The sequence below is a fragment of the Amblyomma mixtum genome, chromosome 3, assembly GCF_055824585.1.
Source record: "Amblyomma mixtum isolate Tamu chromosome 3, ASM5582458v1, whole genome shotgun sequence".
Taxonomy (NCBI): domain Eukaryota; kingdom Metazoa; phylum Arthropoda; class Arachnida; order Ixodida; family Ixodidae; genus Amblyomma; species Amblyomma mixtum.
The window spans coordinates 135404283-135419376 of record NC_143014.1 but is presented as its reverse complement, the minus strand read 5'-3'; the positions used below and the strand labels follow the sequence as shown (position 1 = coordinate 135419376).

Below are 15094 nucleotides of genomic sequence, written 5' to 3'. Positions count from 1 at the left end.
TTTTTTTTTTAGGTACTGAAAAGTCAACAAGCAAAAGGCACCCAAAAAATAAAAAACACAAACAGCATTTCATGGCATACATGCGCTTTGAAATGGGAGAAGTTCCTTACTCTGGCAGTACACAAGGACACCGCACACAAAGTCAGCTGAGTGACTACCCAATGTTTGGAAAGCTGGGCTGGGTGGTGCAAGCTTATTTTCTGTAAGCCTTGTAAAGGCACGACTTCACCAATAAAATGACAGGATATGGCCACTGGTGAGTGGTATTTTCAGTACGACTGCTTTCGAAGGACCAGCATAAAACAAAACGAAGACTGACAGAGAGGACACATACCACAAAGTGACGGCGCTTTGTGGTGTGTGTCCTCTCTTTCAGTCTTCGTTTCGTTCTCGTGCCCTCACATTGCGTCTGAAAATTTAATGCAGCCACTGCAGTTACTGAAATGCCCTGCAGAGTTCCATCAGGTCAGATAATCATGGGCGGCCAGAGTGGTGAACAACTTCGTACTGCTCCCTTAACCGGGGAACACATGAGGGTGGGAAACAAGAAGTCTCACCGACACGGCCATCACTGCAGCATGCTGCTTGGCGAGGACGGCCAAGCGACTCCAACATGGCAGCCACAACCATCACTTTCTTGGTAAGCCATGGAAGGCTCTTTGACTCATTGTAGCGGTACACTTGGTCCTCGCCACGCTCTGGGTAATATGCACAGAAAGGGATGAATGAAACAAATGAGCCTGCAGACATCAAAGGCAAGAAGGGCTATACTGAGGCAAGTTTGTGACCAGCCACAAAAAGTGCACCATGTGTGACTAACAGCCTACCCACAGGGACAGTTAAAGTGTAAGAGCAACCAAGGCAGAATTCTCATAAGTGAAACACTGTGCCACACCCATGCAATGGTACTGTCCCACAGCAGTGCAGAATGAGTCTGTAACCTTGCACAGTGATGCATGACGACCTTGTGGACACACTGAACTAATGCTAACATTTTACAATGGTCTGCATGGCCATGGGCTACTAGCATTTGTGCTGAACAGGCTGGATGACCTGCAGTGCAACTTTGGGCTACCCACTAGCATTGCCCATCAAGAAAAGTAATTCATTCACATACACTCGCAAACTTTTTTCTCATCCACCGACTCACTCATGCTTACATCCACTCACAGTGAAGTTTTCCACATGTTTACGGGCGGGCAAAGCCCTTTGATTTCTTTTTTTTGCTAACAGCAGAGGGGATGAGAGATTTACTGGCACAGCCAACAATGTTCCTGGGCAAGGTGGCTTTTGTTCCAGCTCTCCTCCCCTAGCATTGCCTAGTGTTTCTCCAGCAGAACTGCCCCACCAGACACAATAATGAGCCAATCAGGGCTGTGTTGGGCTCTTTGGCCAATTTTCGCAGTGTCGCCACTCAAAGAAAGGGGTTGCTAGTCGCATATCTTTCATGGCTTGAAGCCATTTCACATTACATGTACTACCCATGCTGCTGAGATGATGAGTGGCTTTTTATCAGTGATAGCATGAGCCAGGATAGCTTCTCTGCAAGACAGTCTAATAATTGAGGGTGATGGCATCTTAAGTGTCTACAAATAGTCTGCCTCAGGGACGGTGTCAGTAAGTCTGCAGACATAAACACAATAGATGAACGTTGTGACCAAGTATTTTGACCACATGAAAAACAAGAGGATTTTTGCAAATATTGAGGCTGTGTCTCTGGGTAAAGAGAAATGACTGGGATACAAAAAGTGGTGAGAAATCGTAGTACCATACAGGCTCGGAGGAAGTGTTTTCTATAATCATTCACTAGCTGAGTTCTAACCCACACAAGATAAAACTGGGTTAACTGGCTGTGGCTCTGCTGAGGACAGGAACATTGAGATTAAGAAAAATGGTCTTGGCAGGATCTGGTGCTGACTTCGTCAGCTTTCTCTGCGAGTCAGTCAGTTATAAGTAGTTTTCTCCTACCTTGTTTCTATGTCTGTTGTAAATTAACAGTTAACCTTTCAGAAAAGTTGTCCTTCGATAATACGATTTAGTAGCAATGAACATGCAAGATGTTATGTCCCAAAATCAGTTTACGTTCGCTCAAAGCCATCCAAACGAAAACTTACTTCTCACACCAACATCCACTCCCTCACACTCATGTCCATTAATACATCCACTCACATGTGTCCATTCATACTCATTTCTATCCACATTTGCATCCACTCACTAACACTTGCATCTACTCACACTCATGTCTACTCATGCTGGCATCCACTGACACAGCCACTCAAACTCATGTTCACTCCCACTCACATCCATTCATTCAAACCCACACTCATGTCCACTCAAACTGACAAGTCCATTCACATCCACTTCCATCACCACACTTATCAAGTACACTTTACCTCATGCGAGAAAATGGTAAACAGTGCACATGTTGGGCTGGGTAGTGCCAACTGTTAAACACATCCAGCTTGGGACGCATATGAATCATGTCTTTGCTGTGCTGCTTCCCTGAATCCTCAAGTCTCGAGCAGCTTTTTTTGGTAATGTCGTGCATCTGAATATGCCAAAATAAACGTGCACAGCGGTCAGGCATAGCATCGAACTCCTTAAACATTGCTTCTTTCATGCATTTCTACCATTAAAACACAAAACTACATGATGAATGGCTGTCTGCACAGTCTTTGCGCTCGTAAATGTTGTTTATGGGCACCTGGCACAAACATTTGCTTCAGTGACTACTTTGCATTTTTAAACGAAAGCTCCAGCATGAGAGTTAGCATCAAGAAGGTGTACTAACTCCAACTAGACACCTATAAAACCAAAAGCGAAGTACTGTATGATGAAAAAAACTTGGACATGTTGTTCACCTCAAGAGTACGACACATTAGCGTTAAAGAGTCCCACGGTCATGTGGGGGGCCCCCAGCACATCCTTCAGTAGACATCGACATGCTTGTAGCCATCACATACTGCTTTATTACACATCACTGTCCATATTAACAGGTGATCCTAATTAGTGATCCTAATTAATTAAGTGTTCCTGTAATGTAATTTGCCTACTGTGCAGTATAAGGTGCTTGCATAAGGCCTCCATTTATCTTACTAAACAAACATTTCTCAGTGGTGTAGAGGTAGCATGCCCGGCTACTGACCAAAAGGACAACAGTTCAATTCCACTTGACCACCTTTTTTCTTTTCACCAAAACTGCTTTTCTACAACACTGCACTCTCGACCAATCGGGATTTTCCAGCCACAGCGCCACCAGAGTTTTCCGCCAAATGGACCTTTGATGCTACAACGTTAAAATAAAAAATTTGGCATAAAACAAGGCAATTAGCGAAAAATGTCCATGGCTGCCTTCAGTACCACCCATTTTTCTGCCGCACTATGCGAGGCAAAGCAATATTTTGAATGTAACAAAGCTCGATGTTATATATCATTTGAGCACTAAAAAAATGCGCTGTCAAAAATGAGTAAAATCAAGAAATTGATTTTTTTGAACAAAACAGTCTCAACCCACCTTAAGAAGAAGGTCAAGTATTACTGTTAAATTTTTTAATCCTTCTACACGACCACGCCTCCCCTCCAACACTTGGATCACAATAAGGTGATTCACGCTGAATATAGAAGTTACCCAAGACAGAAGCCAGTGCTTCTGTATAAATCTACAGAAATACTGCGGCTCCTTGGCATGGCAATGCCACTCTGGTTTACATCGATAGTTAGCACCAGCACTTGGCAGTATTAACTAGGTGTTAACATACTGGCATACAGCACATTCACTCATTCCACAGCACAGTATAAATGGAAATAAGAGAATGTTTTTGTGCAGGCAGAGGGAATCTAGTTTTCTGTTCACATATTGATAAACAAAAGAGAAGCATGTTCACCCCCCGACCCCCTCACACACACGCAGTTTCAGCAGTCTACCAACAATGCCTGTTACAACAGAAGACACTGAAACAAAAGTCAACAGCTCCAGCTTACCATCTACACACACAACTTTAATGTACCCTTTTTCATCGTTATGCATGTTTGAGAAGCATTAGTAAAAAAAAATAAGCAACTGATAGTGGAGCTGATGTGTGCCCTTGTGCCTTACTTTTTGCTGCAAAAGCAGTACCAGTGTCACAATGTGAAAATGTTGTTGTTTGCCTGTAGCCTGAGAGAGCGAGGCCTCCACCCTCTAGAAGTACCACTCACCTCCCCACCTCTCACCCACCCACCGCCATCCTTGATCCACCTCCCCACCTCACCCCACTCCCACCCACCTTCACTCTCCACAGGTGCCAGCCACCACCAACCCACCTACCTCCACCCTCCACAAGGCCTCCAGCCACGAGAAGCCGATGCAGCAGGCAAACAAAAATGTGACAGAAAAGTCCAGAGACACAGTGGGAAAGCCAGATGCCCCACCATCACCCTTGACCCACCTCCCCACCCCGCCACCATCCTCCAGAAGCACCACCCACCTCTGCCCACTCGCCCACCCAATAAATTTTGTTGCAGTGAAGCTTCAGCTTAGAGTAAAAGCATTCAACAGAGTCAAAGCATCAAATTAATCATGGAGGGTAAATAAACTGCTCGTGCAGAATTGTCACATCAAGTGTCTGATCGTCCCGCAATTTTTTTTTCCACATTGTATGCACCTTTCGTAACACTGACAGTGTACTGACACTGACACTGAAAAAACCACACAGACAGACTACAGGGACAGATTTATGGGTCACTCTTGGAAGGGACAGAGGCATTCTTATTTGAACCATGCTTTGCTTGGACCATTCTACTAAAAAAAATGAGAGGGGGGGGGGATAAGCATAGTTTCTCAGTTTCTCACTTAGATGGAGGGGGGGAACACCCCTCCTGTAAATCCACCCCTAGCAGGTTATGTGAAATACACCTTTTAAGGTTCTCCTGATAGTCTACTTTCAATGCCAAAGGCAAAGAGCATTGGTAGATAAGCTCCAGACTGAGCCTGTCCACAAGGCACATACCAATGTAAACTCACCGTATCAATAGTAAAGCACTCGGACACTGAAGTACACACATAGTCCACACTTCCACACTACTTCCGTAACAAAAAGCATACATACCTTCAACATCTGCAATATGCTGCATGCGATCAATGCAGGAACGGATGACTCTCTGCAACATGAGGTCCTCCCCAAAATCCTTGAGTGCCAAGAACCTGTCCTTACGCTAAAAACATACAACTGGTTTATCTTCTTGATTCTGAGCTGAATGTATTCAACAAAACATTTGCTCAAGTGATTTGCACAAGTGTACAAAGTTCAACTAGTTGGCATGAATTCACTGTCAAAAAAGTGTAAAAGACAGGACAAGAGATGGCACGAAAACAATGCAAGTGTTGACGACTGAATAATGAACTTTATTCCAGAGACCTGCAATATAAGCTCAGAAAACACCGAAAAAAATAGCCATGCGACGTTGCACACCCTCCCTAAGAATTCATGAGACTGCTTCTTTTTCTGGCGCTTTTTGAGCTTACTTTATGCAATGCGTCTCCAAAGTAAAGCATTAGGTAAGCCGGCACATGTTGCCTGTATGCATTTTCCTGTGTCGTCCTTTGGACTGATACAAAAATGCTCAAATGGCTCTGCTGCACCCTCCAGGTTTGTTAAAGAATTATGTGAGCTTTCATGAAATCAAGACGTGGCCTGTGATGAGTACACTACCTTGTAGAGGTGATCCAAAGCAAAGAAGAGGGCATCTACTGGAGTGGCCATGTACACTGGCTGATCTGTTCAGACAAAGAGTGAAACAGATAACAATAACGTCACCTGCAGAGAAGTGCACAAGTCAAAGAATGGCACAATGCAGTGTAAAAATATGTTGGTTAATAGAGTAAAAGGAGCGGAGCTAAAAATAAAAATCAGAAATAACTATCATCTGCGATGGAACTATTACCTACCAACAAAGCAAAAGCAATTTGTAACTTCCTCAGAGCTGCGTTTTGGTTTTTTTTGGCAAGGAGCATAAGCTACTCAAAGGATCAAAATGTTATTGTATGGATTTAGATTAATGAATGAAGTAACACAGAGGTAAACTGCAGCATACTGATAACAGCCCTAGTTCATTACATTGAAAAAAAAAGACAGTGTGACAAATGCAGAAAAAGCACATGAAAATTGGCATGCAAAAGGAATAAATTCTCAGTGGCATTTAAATCACTTATTTCACTTTTTCAATAAAGGGACAGTCTACTGCTGGAGATAAGTAGAAAAATACCTGCATATTTTTATATATCTTTCACAATGATAGCAATAGCACTGGCGGAACTCGCAGTTTTGGCAGGAATTCATATCTTACATTGGCCAAGAAAGTGAGGCTCAGAGCAGACGTATACGCAATTCTGTATTGAAACTTTGTGGCTCTCCAAACAATCAGGCAACATCGCCTGGAGTTGATACTGACACAGTGCATTCCTTGTCTTCGTTCTATGCTGTTTTCCAATGCATCTCACCGAGGCAAGGAAGCTGAAATGTAACCTGGGCAGCTGACATTCAGCCGTTCACCTCACCAAGCCACCTGCCACTCTATGGTCTTGCATTCTTTCTGGTCTTTGTCCAGAAGCTGTTTGTCTATTTTATGGGGGTTTAACATTTGGGCTTTGAGGGATGGTGTAGTGAAGGGCTCCGGAAATTTCGACCACTTGGAGTTCTTTAACATGCACTGACATCGCACAGTACACGGGCCTCTAGAATTTCACCTCCATTGAAATTCAACCACCATGGCCGGGATCAAACCCACGTCTTTTGGGTCAGCAGCCGAGCGGCATAACCACTGAGCCACCGCGGCCTTTGTCCAGAAGCATTTGAGTATCACACTTTATGAATAGGACTAAGCACAATAGATAGCGTTTTTTTTTGTTATTTTTGATGAAAAACACTTCAGTTGCCTCAATTTTTTTTTTTTTTCTCTTGCAACTAGTCACTGTTCCTTGCACAGCTTAACCATGCTTTCTCATAATATCTTCTGACGTTTTCAGAAAGGCAGACTGCTACTACGCTGCCAGTGAGAGCTATCGCCAGCATTGTTGCCGGCTTGTCAGCAAAAGCAGGTGCTGGCATCTGTGACACATATCACCATTTTCATTTTATTGGTAATACTCTTAAAACCACTTTAGTGCTCTCATCTGTAGTTTTAATAAATCTTGCACATCTCGGTTAATGCCACGACACCGTCTAGGTAGCGTGGCAGTAGTCATGTTCATAGAATTGCATAAGCTGCGTTTACATAAATGCAACAGAATGCGTCTTGAGTAGATTTTTCAAGAGAAAAAGCAGGTTTTGAGAACGAAAGGCGTGACCCATCCTCTACTCTCTTCCTCGAAGTTTTTGCACTTTTTCTCAAAAAGTGGAGTGGAGTTGACTTCTTTCGCATTCACGTACACGCGACTATAGAGTGACTATAGCAAGGTACAACTTGAAAAAACAGCAGTTGGCAACACTGGGCCACGGTCCATGGCATCCCGTAATCCTCCGCTAGCTAATCACTACAGCAAACAAAATCAGCTTTTAAAGCGCAGTTCTTAGGCACCGGTTTCCACATCGTAGCTGTTGGCGTAGTCATCGTAGGCCACCCTGTCATCTGCCAGGTGAGAGGTAGCAGGTAGTAGCAGAGTGAAAGAAACACCACCTGCCACGGTAAGAGCAGCGGAATGGACAACTGGAAGGCGGCTGCTACGGAAAGATCCCAGAGGGAGGCTAGCAGCGTAACACGCCATCTGCCAGCCATGGCATGAAAATACGTGAAGAGCTGCACTAAAATTTCGCATTGCCTGCTGTCGTAATCGTCTGTCAATTTTTTAATGTTTGACTGTGTTAAACAAGCCAGAGGCATCAAAATTCTTGAGCTTATAATTTTGTCTGGTGGTTAGCTTCTTGTTTAGGTAACAAGAAAAGTTGTAACAACAGATTACTTTCTAGTCAAGAACGAATTCTGCGGGACGGTCCTACAACAGACTACTTTTTTGTTAAGAACGAATTCTGTGGGGCAGTCCTGAATGCAGGCAGAGCTTCACTGCAGACAAGTTGCATCCGACTATAGACTAAATACATATCAGGTATATATATCGTGTGCCTGGCATCAGGGTTCCCAGATGCCATGTACTGAGAGAAAGCAAGACTACCTCAAGGTGAAATTAGGTTTTAAATTGTTCAGCTGTGCTTCTTAGCACCGCAGGCCCGGTATTCATTTATGTGGGCAAGTGCCATATTTACTCGCATAATTTGCGCAGCCCGAATTTATTGCCGGGGGAATTTATTTCATGCTCCCTGTTGCACCAGACTACCAGCATGCACGCGGGAGCGCACAAGACAAGCTTGGAAAGAACGGTGCGGCCGCGTCGCTGTGTACGGCACCGAAAGATGCGAGTGGTAAGGGGACGAATTGTGGTGGTGGTGAAACTTATTTAGCAAGCGAATTCAAGCCCCGCAGATCCCCTGGGTCTCCACATGACCCCACTAACGGTCTAAACGTTCATGTGGCGTTGGTCCATGACGTATGCACCCGGCTGACGACAATCTTCTGCCTGGCCAGGTCAACTGACCGCAGTGAGGCCTCCCAGTCCTCCAGGTTCGGAGGACGAATTGTGCGCCGCTTATCCGGCTCGCTCGCGTGCAGAAATCTGAAACTAATGAACCACTGCCTGTTCGGTTTGTCGCCAGTCAGCCAGGCCACACGCAAGGGCACCGTTTTATCGCATGTTTCTCCATTTTCCCCTGGCTGCTGGCTTCGCGATTGTACCACTGCACGTTTTTATTGCTTTGAGCTGCACATGCGCTGTCATGCCATCCCACGGGGTACATAACGTGGGCCGGAGTGAGAGTGGGCATGCATATTATATCTAGAGCCATTTTTTTTTTTTTTTGGCCAGCGAGGGATGCGAGTTGCGGGGCTTGACATACAGGCCACAATATACGGTATGCACTGCGCGTTATGACCTTCACAGAACTTTTTCGGAAGTGTTCGCAAAATCTCAGTGGAATTTGCACACCCTCTATTTGAAGCCTTAATTTAAAGAAAATAGTGTGCAAACTACACAAGTAAATACGGTAGCTTTCAATTTCCACAAAAAAAAAATACAGTCAGTAAAAGTCAGTACACTTCCCTTTAACAAAATGGGCTTTCTGAAATTTTTAAACACTGATATGAAGACCTTTGCAGTTGAAAACTTGTGTCCATGATGCGAGGTTTCAAAGACATAACAATGCCTGACAGCAACTGACGACATCAGAATATATTAAGTGCAAATTGTAAGCAGTGAAATCCTTGCAGTAGGAAGGGCCTCTGATGACCAGGAATACAAAACAGCACAACTTAAGGCAATGACGAACAAATGACGGGGCACCACCTCGCAAAGACCCTGCTCGGAGGTTTTCAACCGTCACTTCACCATGGCACGAGACAGCGCGGTGGTGTCTCGCCTTTTCTTCGCCCTTGTCTTAAGTTGTGCTGTGGTGTATTCCTAGCTGTCGTGAATTACCGACCAGCCCGATCAGCCACACTCTGACGACCCTCTGGTTTAAAATTGGCTATACTAGAGCAAGGGTGTCCGCAAAACTTTTTCCAGGGGGGGCACCCGATGGCCGGGTATGGGGGAGGCGGTAGGTTAGCACCAAAAGGAACTATTTGTGGTCAAAACTGCGCACATGAAACAAAAATTAGAAGCAGCAAATTAGTGCTAGGCTTGGAGAACAAACATTTGAATTTATTAATGAAGAAAGAATTGAAATCAATAAGCAAAATACGATAAGTTAATATTACCTAAGCGTGCTAATCAAGCTGTGTAGTTGTTTTCTACTAGTGCATAAATAATATCCGTAATTCCAAGGGGGAGCAACCGCCCCCCTTTCCCCCCCCCCCCCCCCCCTTCTGGACGCCCATGTGCTAGAGCAATTGTCAGGCATAGTCTCTGGAATGCACAGCTGCAAAAATTTTTTGAAAAGACTAATTTACAACACAGCTACAGCAATTGCAATCAAGCAACGTCGCCATGCTTCTCTCTGCCATTGCTTCTTCAAATCTATCTCTCTCATCCGTGCGAGTGACAGGCCTTCGCAAGCGAAAGTCCCCTTTCAGCTACATTTGTAGAGGGAGATGTGGAATACATCAGACATCTACGTTGTGGCCCCGCATCACCAAGTATATTTTCTTGCTTTTCACCTCCCAGCACCATGGTATGCATGAAACACAGTAATGGTGGGAAAATGGAAACACGCAAGCAGCTTTCTGACATGGCAGTGTACATTTGTGGTAAAATAGGAAGGAGGGAAAGAGGCTAATGGGCAGAGTGGTACCGGTACCCACACCAGGCAGAGACATAAATGGACCATGGAAGGAACTAAAATGCGTATATTTTTTGTGTGTGTGCCAGAACGTACGGCACAAACAATGAGATGTCCATCATTTGCTCACGAACCAAGATGATGAACCAATGAAAGGCTGTGGTGTCACAGCAAAGCTCTGAGTGCCAGCATAAAGGATGAGGAGAATGCCAATGTCAAAAGAGAGCATGAATGGGCTTTGATTTGAATTCCACCCCACCCCCCCCCCCTCCCCCCTAACAGTGTATACATGGTTCTAATATTTTGCAGAGATGATCATAACAGGCAATCTGTGCATTGCGCTTGTTTATTTCAAATTTCCAAACCTGATTGGGAGCCCTTCAAAGAATTCAATATAGCAATGCAAGCTGCACCAAAACTAGAAAGGAAAACTTATTTTATTCTATTATCACTATTATTTTTTTATCACTACCTATATAAGCTGTTACTCAAGGTAATAAAATCAGTTGTAATTTTTAGCTTGTCCCATCAACCTGATCTCCTATGTGTGTCTTTCATGTCTGTACAGTTTGCTGTTCATGGAATCCATATGCCAACTCTAACAGCAAGAAATACTGCTAAGCGTAAGCAAGTTTACTGAGGAGTTTTGTTAAAAAGAGCTGTGGAAGCACACAGGAAGATTGGTATGTCATGAGTAGTCCATAACTGTTGCATTTAACTTGCAAGTGTAGAGCAGCCTTTGCAAGCTATGAGAGACCAACAATAGAACAGCCCTTTACTTGTAACAACCTACTGACAAACTTATGCTTTCACTGTAACAAATGAGCACAGACCTCCTTTCCAAGATTCACTGCATATTACATCATTGCACTTGATGGCACCATGTGTCAAAGCTTCTTTTGTAAAAAAAGAAAGCTACCTACATAAAATGCAATACAATTTGTTCAATGTACACAAAAATAGCATATTGAAAGTAACAACAGCCAAGCGTATTCCCAGCACATTTTCTGCACAGTCAGCTTTTGGAGGCGAGAAATACCGTATTTTGGTGAAGCACAGGAACACCAAAATTTAGGCGGTTCTTAAGGATACCATGCTTATTTAAGCAGAAAAGGCAGATAGGAAAGAAAGTGGACAACACACTCAGAACACCTTAGTAAAAAAAAAAACTCATGGAGGTGATGTTAGCTTTACTTCCCTAGAGTAGCAGATTGAGGCTATTTATACTGAATCATGCCGAGTTGAATGAACAATGCAAAGCAAATGACAGACAGGAATGAGAAACATGGACCAGCTCACTTGCTCATAAACTAATTTCTGTCATGCACCATGTGCATTTCGCTTATGTAATATTACTATGCACTGAGCCAGGTAGCCCAACTTTGATTACCTGGCTCGACAATGCCATCACCCATCCATGATTCATGCTTCGTCTCGTACTTCACCCACTCCAGGAAGACACCCGAGTCAGTCATCATGAACACCGTGTGTTCCTCTAGAGGAAAAAAAGTGAAGGATCTATAACAACATCCTTTTGACATGCAATGCAACATGCCCACACTCTTCTCTTTAATGATTTACCAAAAATGCAAACAGAAAAGCCAAACAATGAAGGATTGAACTGACATCAATGCGGACGTCATGTCCTACAAGACTAAGAGCACAGCAAAAAACTGCATATCTATCAATACGCCTATCGCAGCCCACTGCAACATGGATTGTGGGTCTATCCAAGCATGGATCACCATCATGGCCTATGACACGATACAAAAAAATGTTTCTTGTCATCAGAAAAACAACCAATCCGACTATCAATAACAACTGAGTATCACAACAATTAGTAATGCGTGGACAACCCTAGCAACAGCTTAACGAATACAGAGTTGATCACTCTAGTCTAAAGTGGTCCAAGCTATGGCACTCCAAATAAGGTGCCTTAGCTCCAAATAGAGTCAGTGGATAAGGGGAATCACGGCCAACCGCCGGCTTTGTACCACATAGTACCACTGAAAGAGCACTGGCGACCAGGGTTGCCGTTGGTGGCTACTTTGTGTCAAATTGGCTACTTTGCAACCCCATCTGGCGATGAAAATTTTAGGTTGGCTCCCTGGCTACTTTCTGGCTACTTTGAACTTCTGTGCTGGAGCAATTAGCAGACATTTATTTAAATCGCACTATCCCTGCCAGTGGAGATGGTGCGCATTGAGGCACCCCTACACTAGGGTAGCCAGAGAGTCTATATGCGCGCCCACCGCGACTCTAAAGAAGGTGATATCTTCAGAGAGATTTCTCTAGACCAAAGGGCCGTGAGAGAGCGCTGCTTCCAGTTTTTGAGACAAATGGTGATACAACTCTTACAGCAGCTTCCAAATGCCTCGTCTGCACTTCAAAGAATTCATGCCATCAATCCTGATGACATAGAAAGCACGAAGAATTGTGAACACGTACTAAAGCTGCCGCTGCATTTTTGGATGTTCCCCCATCGAAATGCAAGTCAGAAATACGGCAACTGCAAACAATTAGCATGCACATGATCACACATCATGTTTGAGTTTTAATCACGTTTGTTTTGGGGCTAGTTGGGCCATAATTTATGACTGACTACTTCAAAGTGCAGCACAAAGCACACATCACATAAAGGCAGATGGGACAAATGCTTGTCCCGTCATTTGCTATGTAGGTGTGCTTTGTTTTGTGCTATGAAGCAGTCCATAAATGAGTTTATGGCATGCAGCAGCATCTAACAACAGCAGTTGCAGCGAATTTTCCATACCTGGTGCAAGGCACATTAAAATTTTTTCAGTTACAGCTTCTAATGCCGACTCTGAACGCATGTTCTCATCTGTGCACTTGACAAAAAAACAGATGCGCAACAAAAGAAGCTCGGCTGGCTAATGGCGATTCCACGAATCAAGTTCAGTATACGGCTTCAAGGCAAAACTGCTTAAATTAACGTCCTACTAGGTTGTCTGCTAGAATGTGACAAAATTACTCTTGCAAGATATCTCCACGCACTGATCTTAAATAATCCCTGATTTATTTGCAGCGTACCTGGCTTGAAGACCAAAGAAAAGGGGCAAAATTTTGTGCTCTGCATTGTTCCTTTAATTAATTCCAAATGCTATTGTTTATTGTTCTTAGATGACAACTGCATTCATAATATCGCTTCTGTTCTATTTGGCTACAAATTTGGCGCTCAGATTAAATGGCATGGCTAATTTTTGCTACTTTTAACTTGTATTCTGGCTACATTTAAAATGTGCCCAACACAACTCTGCTGGCGACTGAGCAGTGCATGTATGTTGTTGTTCCCGGCCAACCATGCATGTATGTTCCCGGCGTTATGGCATCGCGCGAGGCCATGGCGCACCGCGAGCAGTGTGGCAGCAACGTGACACGTTCGCGGCTCAGTAGGCAGTGCTCTTTCAATGATAAAAAAAAAGGCCGGTGCTCGCGATTCGCAAATCACACGTCAGAAACGGTTCGGAGCGCCCGCCAGACCACTCTAGGCAAGTGTAATCGACTCTGTACACCGCACAGTATAACAGGCTAAACACAAATACATGTCACCTGTATTTGGACGGGGCAGTGTGAAATGGCAATGTCTTCGCTCACTTCCTGTGGTGCAATGACCTGCAACAGCAAAAAAGGATTAAAAAAAACTGTAGCTGGTCGGCAACGCACCTGCAATGCAAAGAGTGGTTCTACTCTAAGACCTCTAGCGACGGAATCCCACAAGTAATTCGTTAAAACTGTTAAAACCAGTAATAAAACATTAGAAATATTATCGTACATTCAAAGAGCTTCAAGAACGCCTTATGGCAGCAAAACGCTGATGCGAAGACACAACTTCGCCTTGCGCAAAAGCGAGGACATTATTTTGTCTGCTCACGCACTTGGCAGCAAAATCAATACCGCCGGCTCCGAGTCATCTTCGGAAGAAACTGCTTCGTTCTCAAGCTGGCGGGACATCACGAAAAACGATCTCCAAAGGTTACAAGAAACACAAGCAGACGCGCAGTTCTCGCAGTTCGTGCGGTTTTGAACAGATATGGATACGACATAGGATGCGGATCTGACTATGCCGCGACGATGACAGCGATGATGATAAAAACAGAGGAATGATAAGAAAATATTCACGCGAAAAAAGAAATGAATTTTTTTTCGGGAATGGGGGGGGGGGGGGGGGGGGGGGGGGTATTAAGATACAGGTACTAAAACTAAAAAGAAGCCTTCGAGAAAAAAATTGCGACAGCTGGACGCCCTCCTAACATTGCATACCAGATAAACTCCCCATAAGCAACGGAGGCTGCTGTGCGCCAAATACAGGATTAAAATGGTTAAAATGATGGTTTTAATAATCAATATTTGACAAAAAAAAGAGGAGGGAGCATCACGTGACATTTTTGAAGTCTATTTGGCCTCCAAGAAACATGGTCCGCCATGTGGTCCGCGGTCCGCGCCAGTCCGCCATGCATATATATATATATATATATATATATATATATATATATATATATATATATATATATATATATATATATATATATATATATATATATATATATATATATATATATATATATATATATATATATATATATATATATATATAGTGTGCGCAGCGCGCGCGTTTCGTACGGGAGGGCTAGGCCCCCTCCGCGATGCCCGCGCGGAGAGGCCGCAAGGGGCGCTGCCGGTCGGGAGGGTGCGCCAAGGGAGTGACACTCTCATAGAGCCAATGGGGACGTTTTTTTTCGAAGGCGATGGTGGCGGCACCTGGGAGAGGC

At 44.0% G+C, this 15094-nt stretch overlaps 1 protein-coding gene across 7 annotated transcripts in view; it reads right to left on the bottom strand.

Moving 5' to 3' along the window:
- The window catches only part of LOC149352030 (ribonuclease H2 subunit B-like), a 35866-nt gene extending 21375 nt beyond the window's left edge, over positions 1-14491 (bottom strand). For 5 of the 7 annotated variants that reach the window (XM_089581256.1, XM_089581255.1, XM_089581258.1 and 2 more), the window contains exons 1-6: positions 14201-14413; positions 13875-13937; positions 11695-11799; positions 5691-5755; positions 5088-5193; positions 558-698 (exon numbers count right to left, since the gene is read on the bottom strand). In XM_089581256.1, the coding sequence (XP_089437382.1) occupies positions 558-698; positions 5088-5193; positions 5691-5755; positions 11695-11799; positions 13875-13937; positions 14201-14276 (556 nt within the window). In that variant the 5' untranslated portion in view covers positions 14277-14413. Of the gene's footprint in view, positions 1-557; positions 699-5087; positions 5194-5690; positions 5756-11694; positions 11800-13874; positions 13938-14097 lie in introns of all 7 variants that reach the window. The other 2 variants (XM_089581261.1, XM_089581260.1) reach the window with 2 other exon arrangements.
- Between the last annotated feature and the right edge of the window lie 603 nt (positions 14492-15094).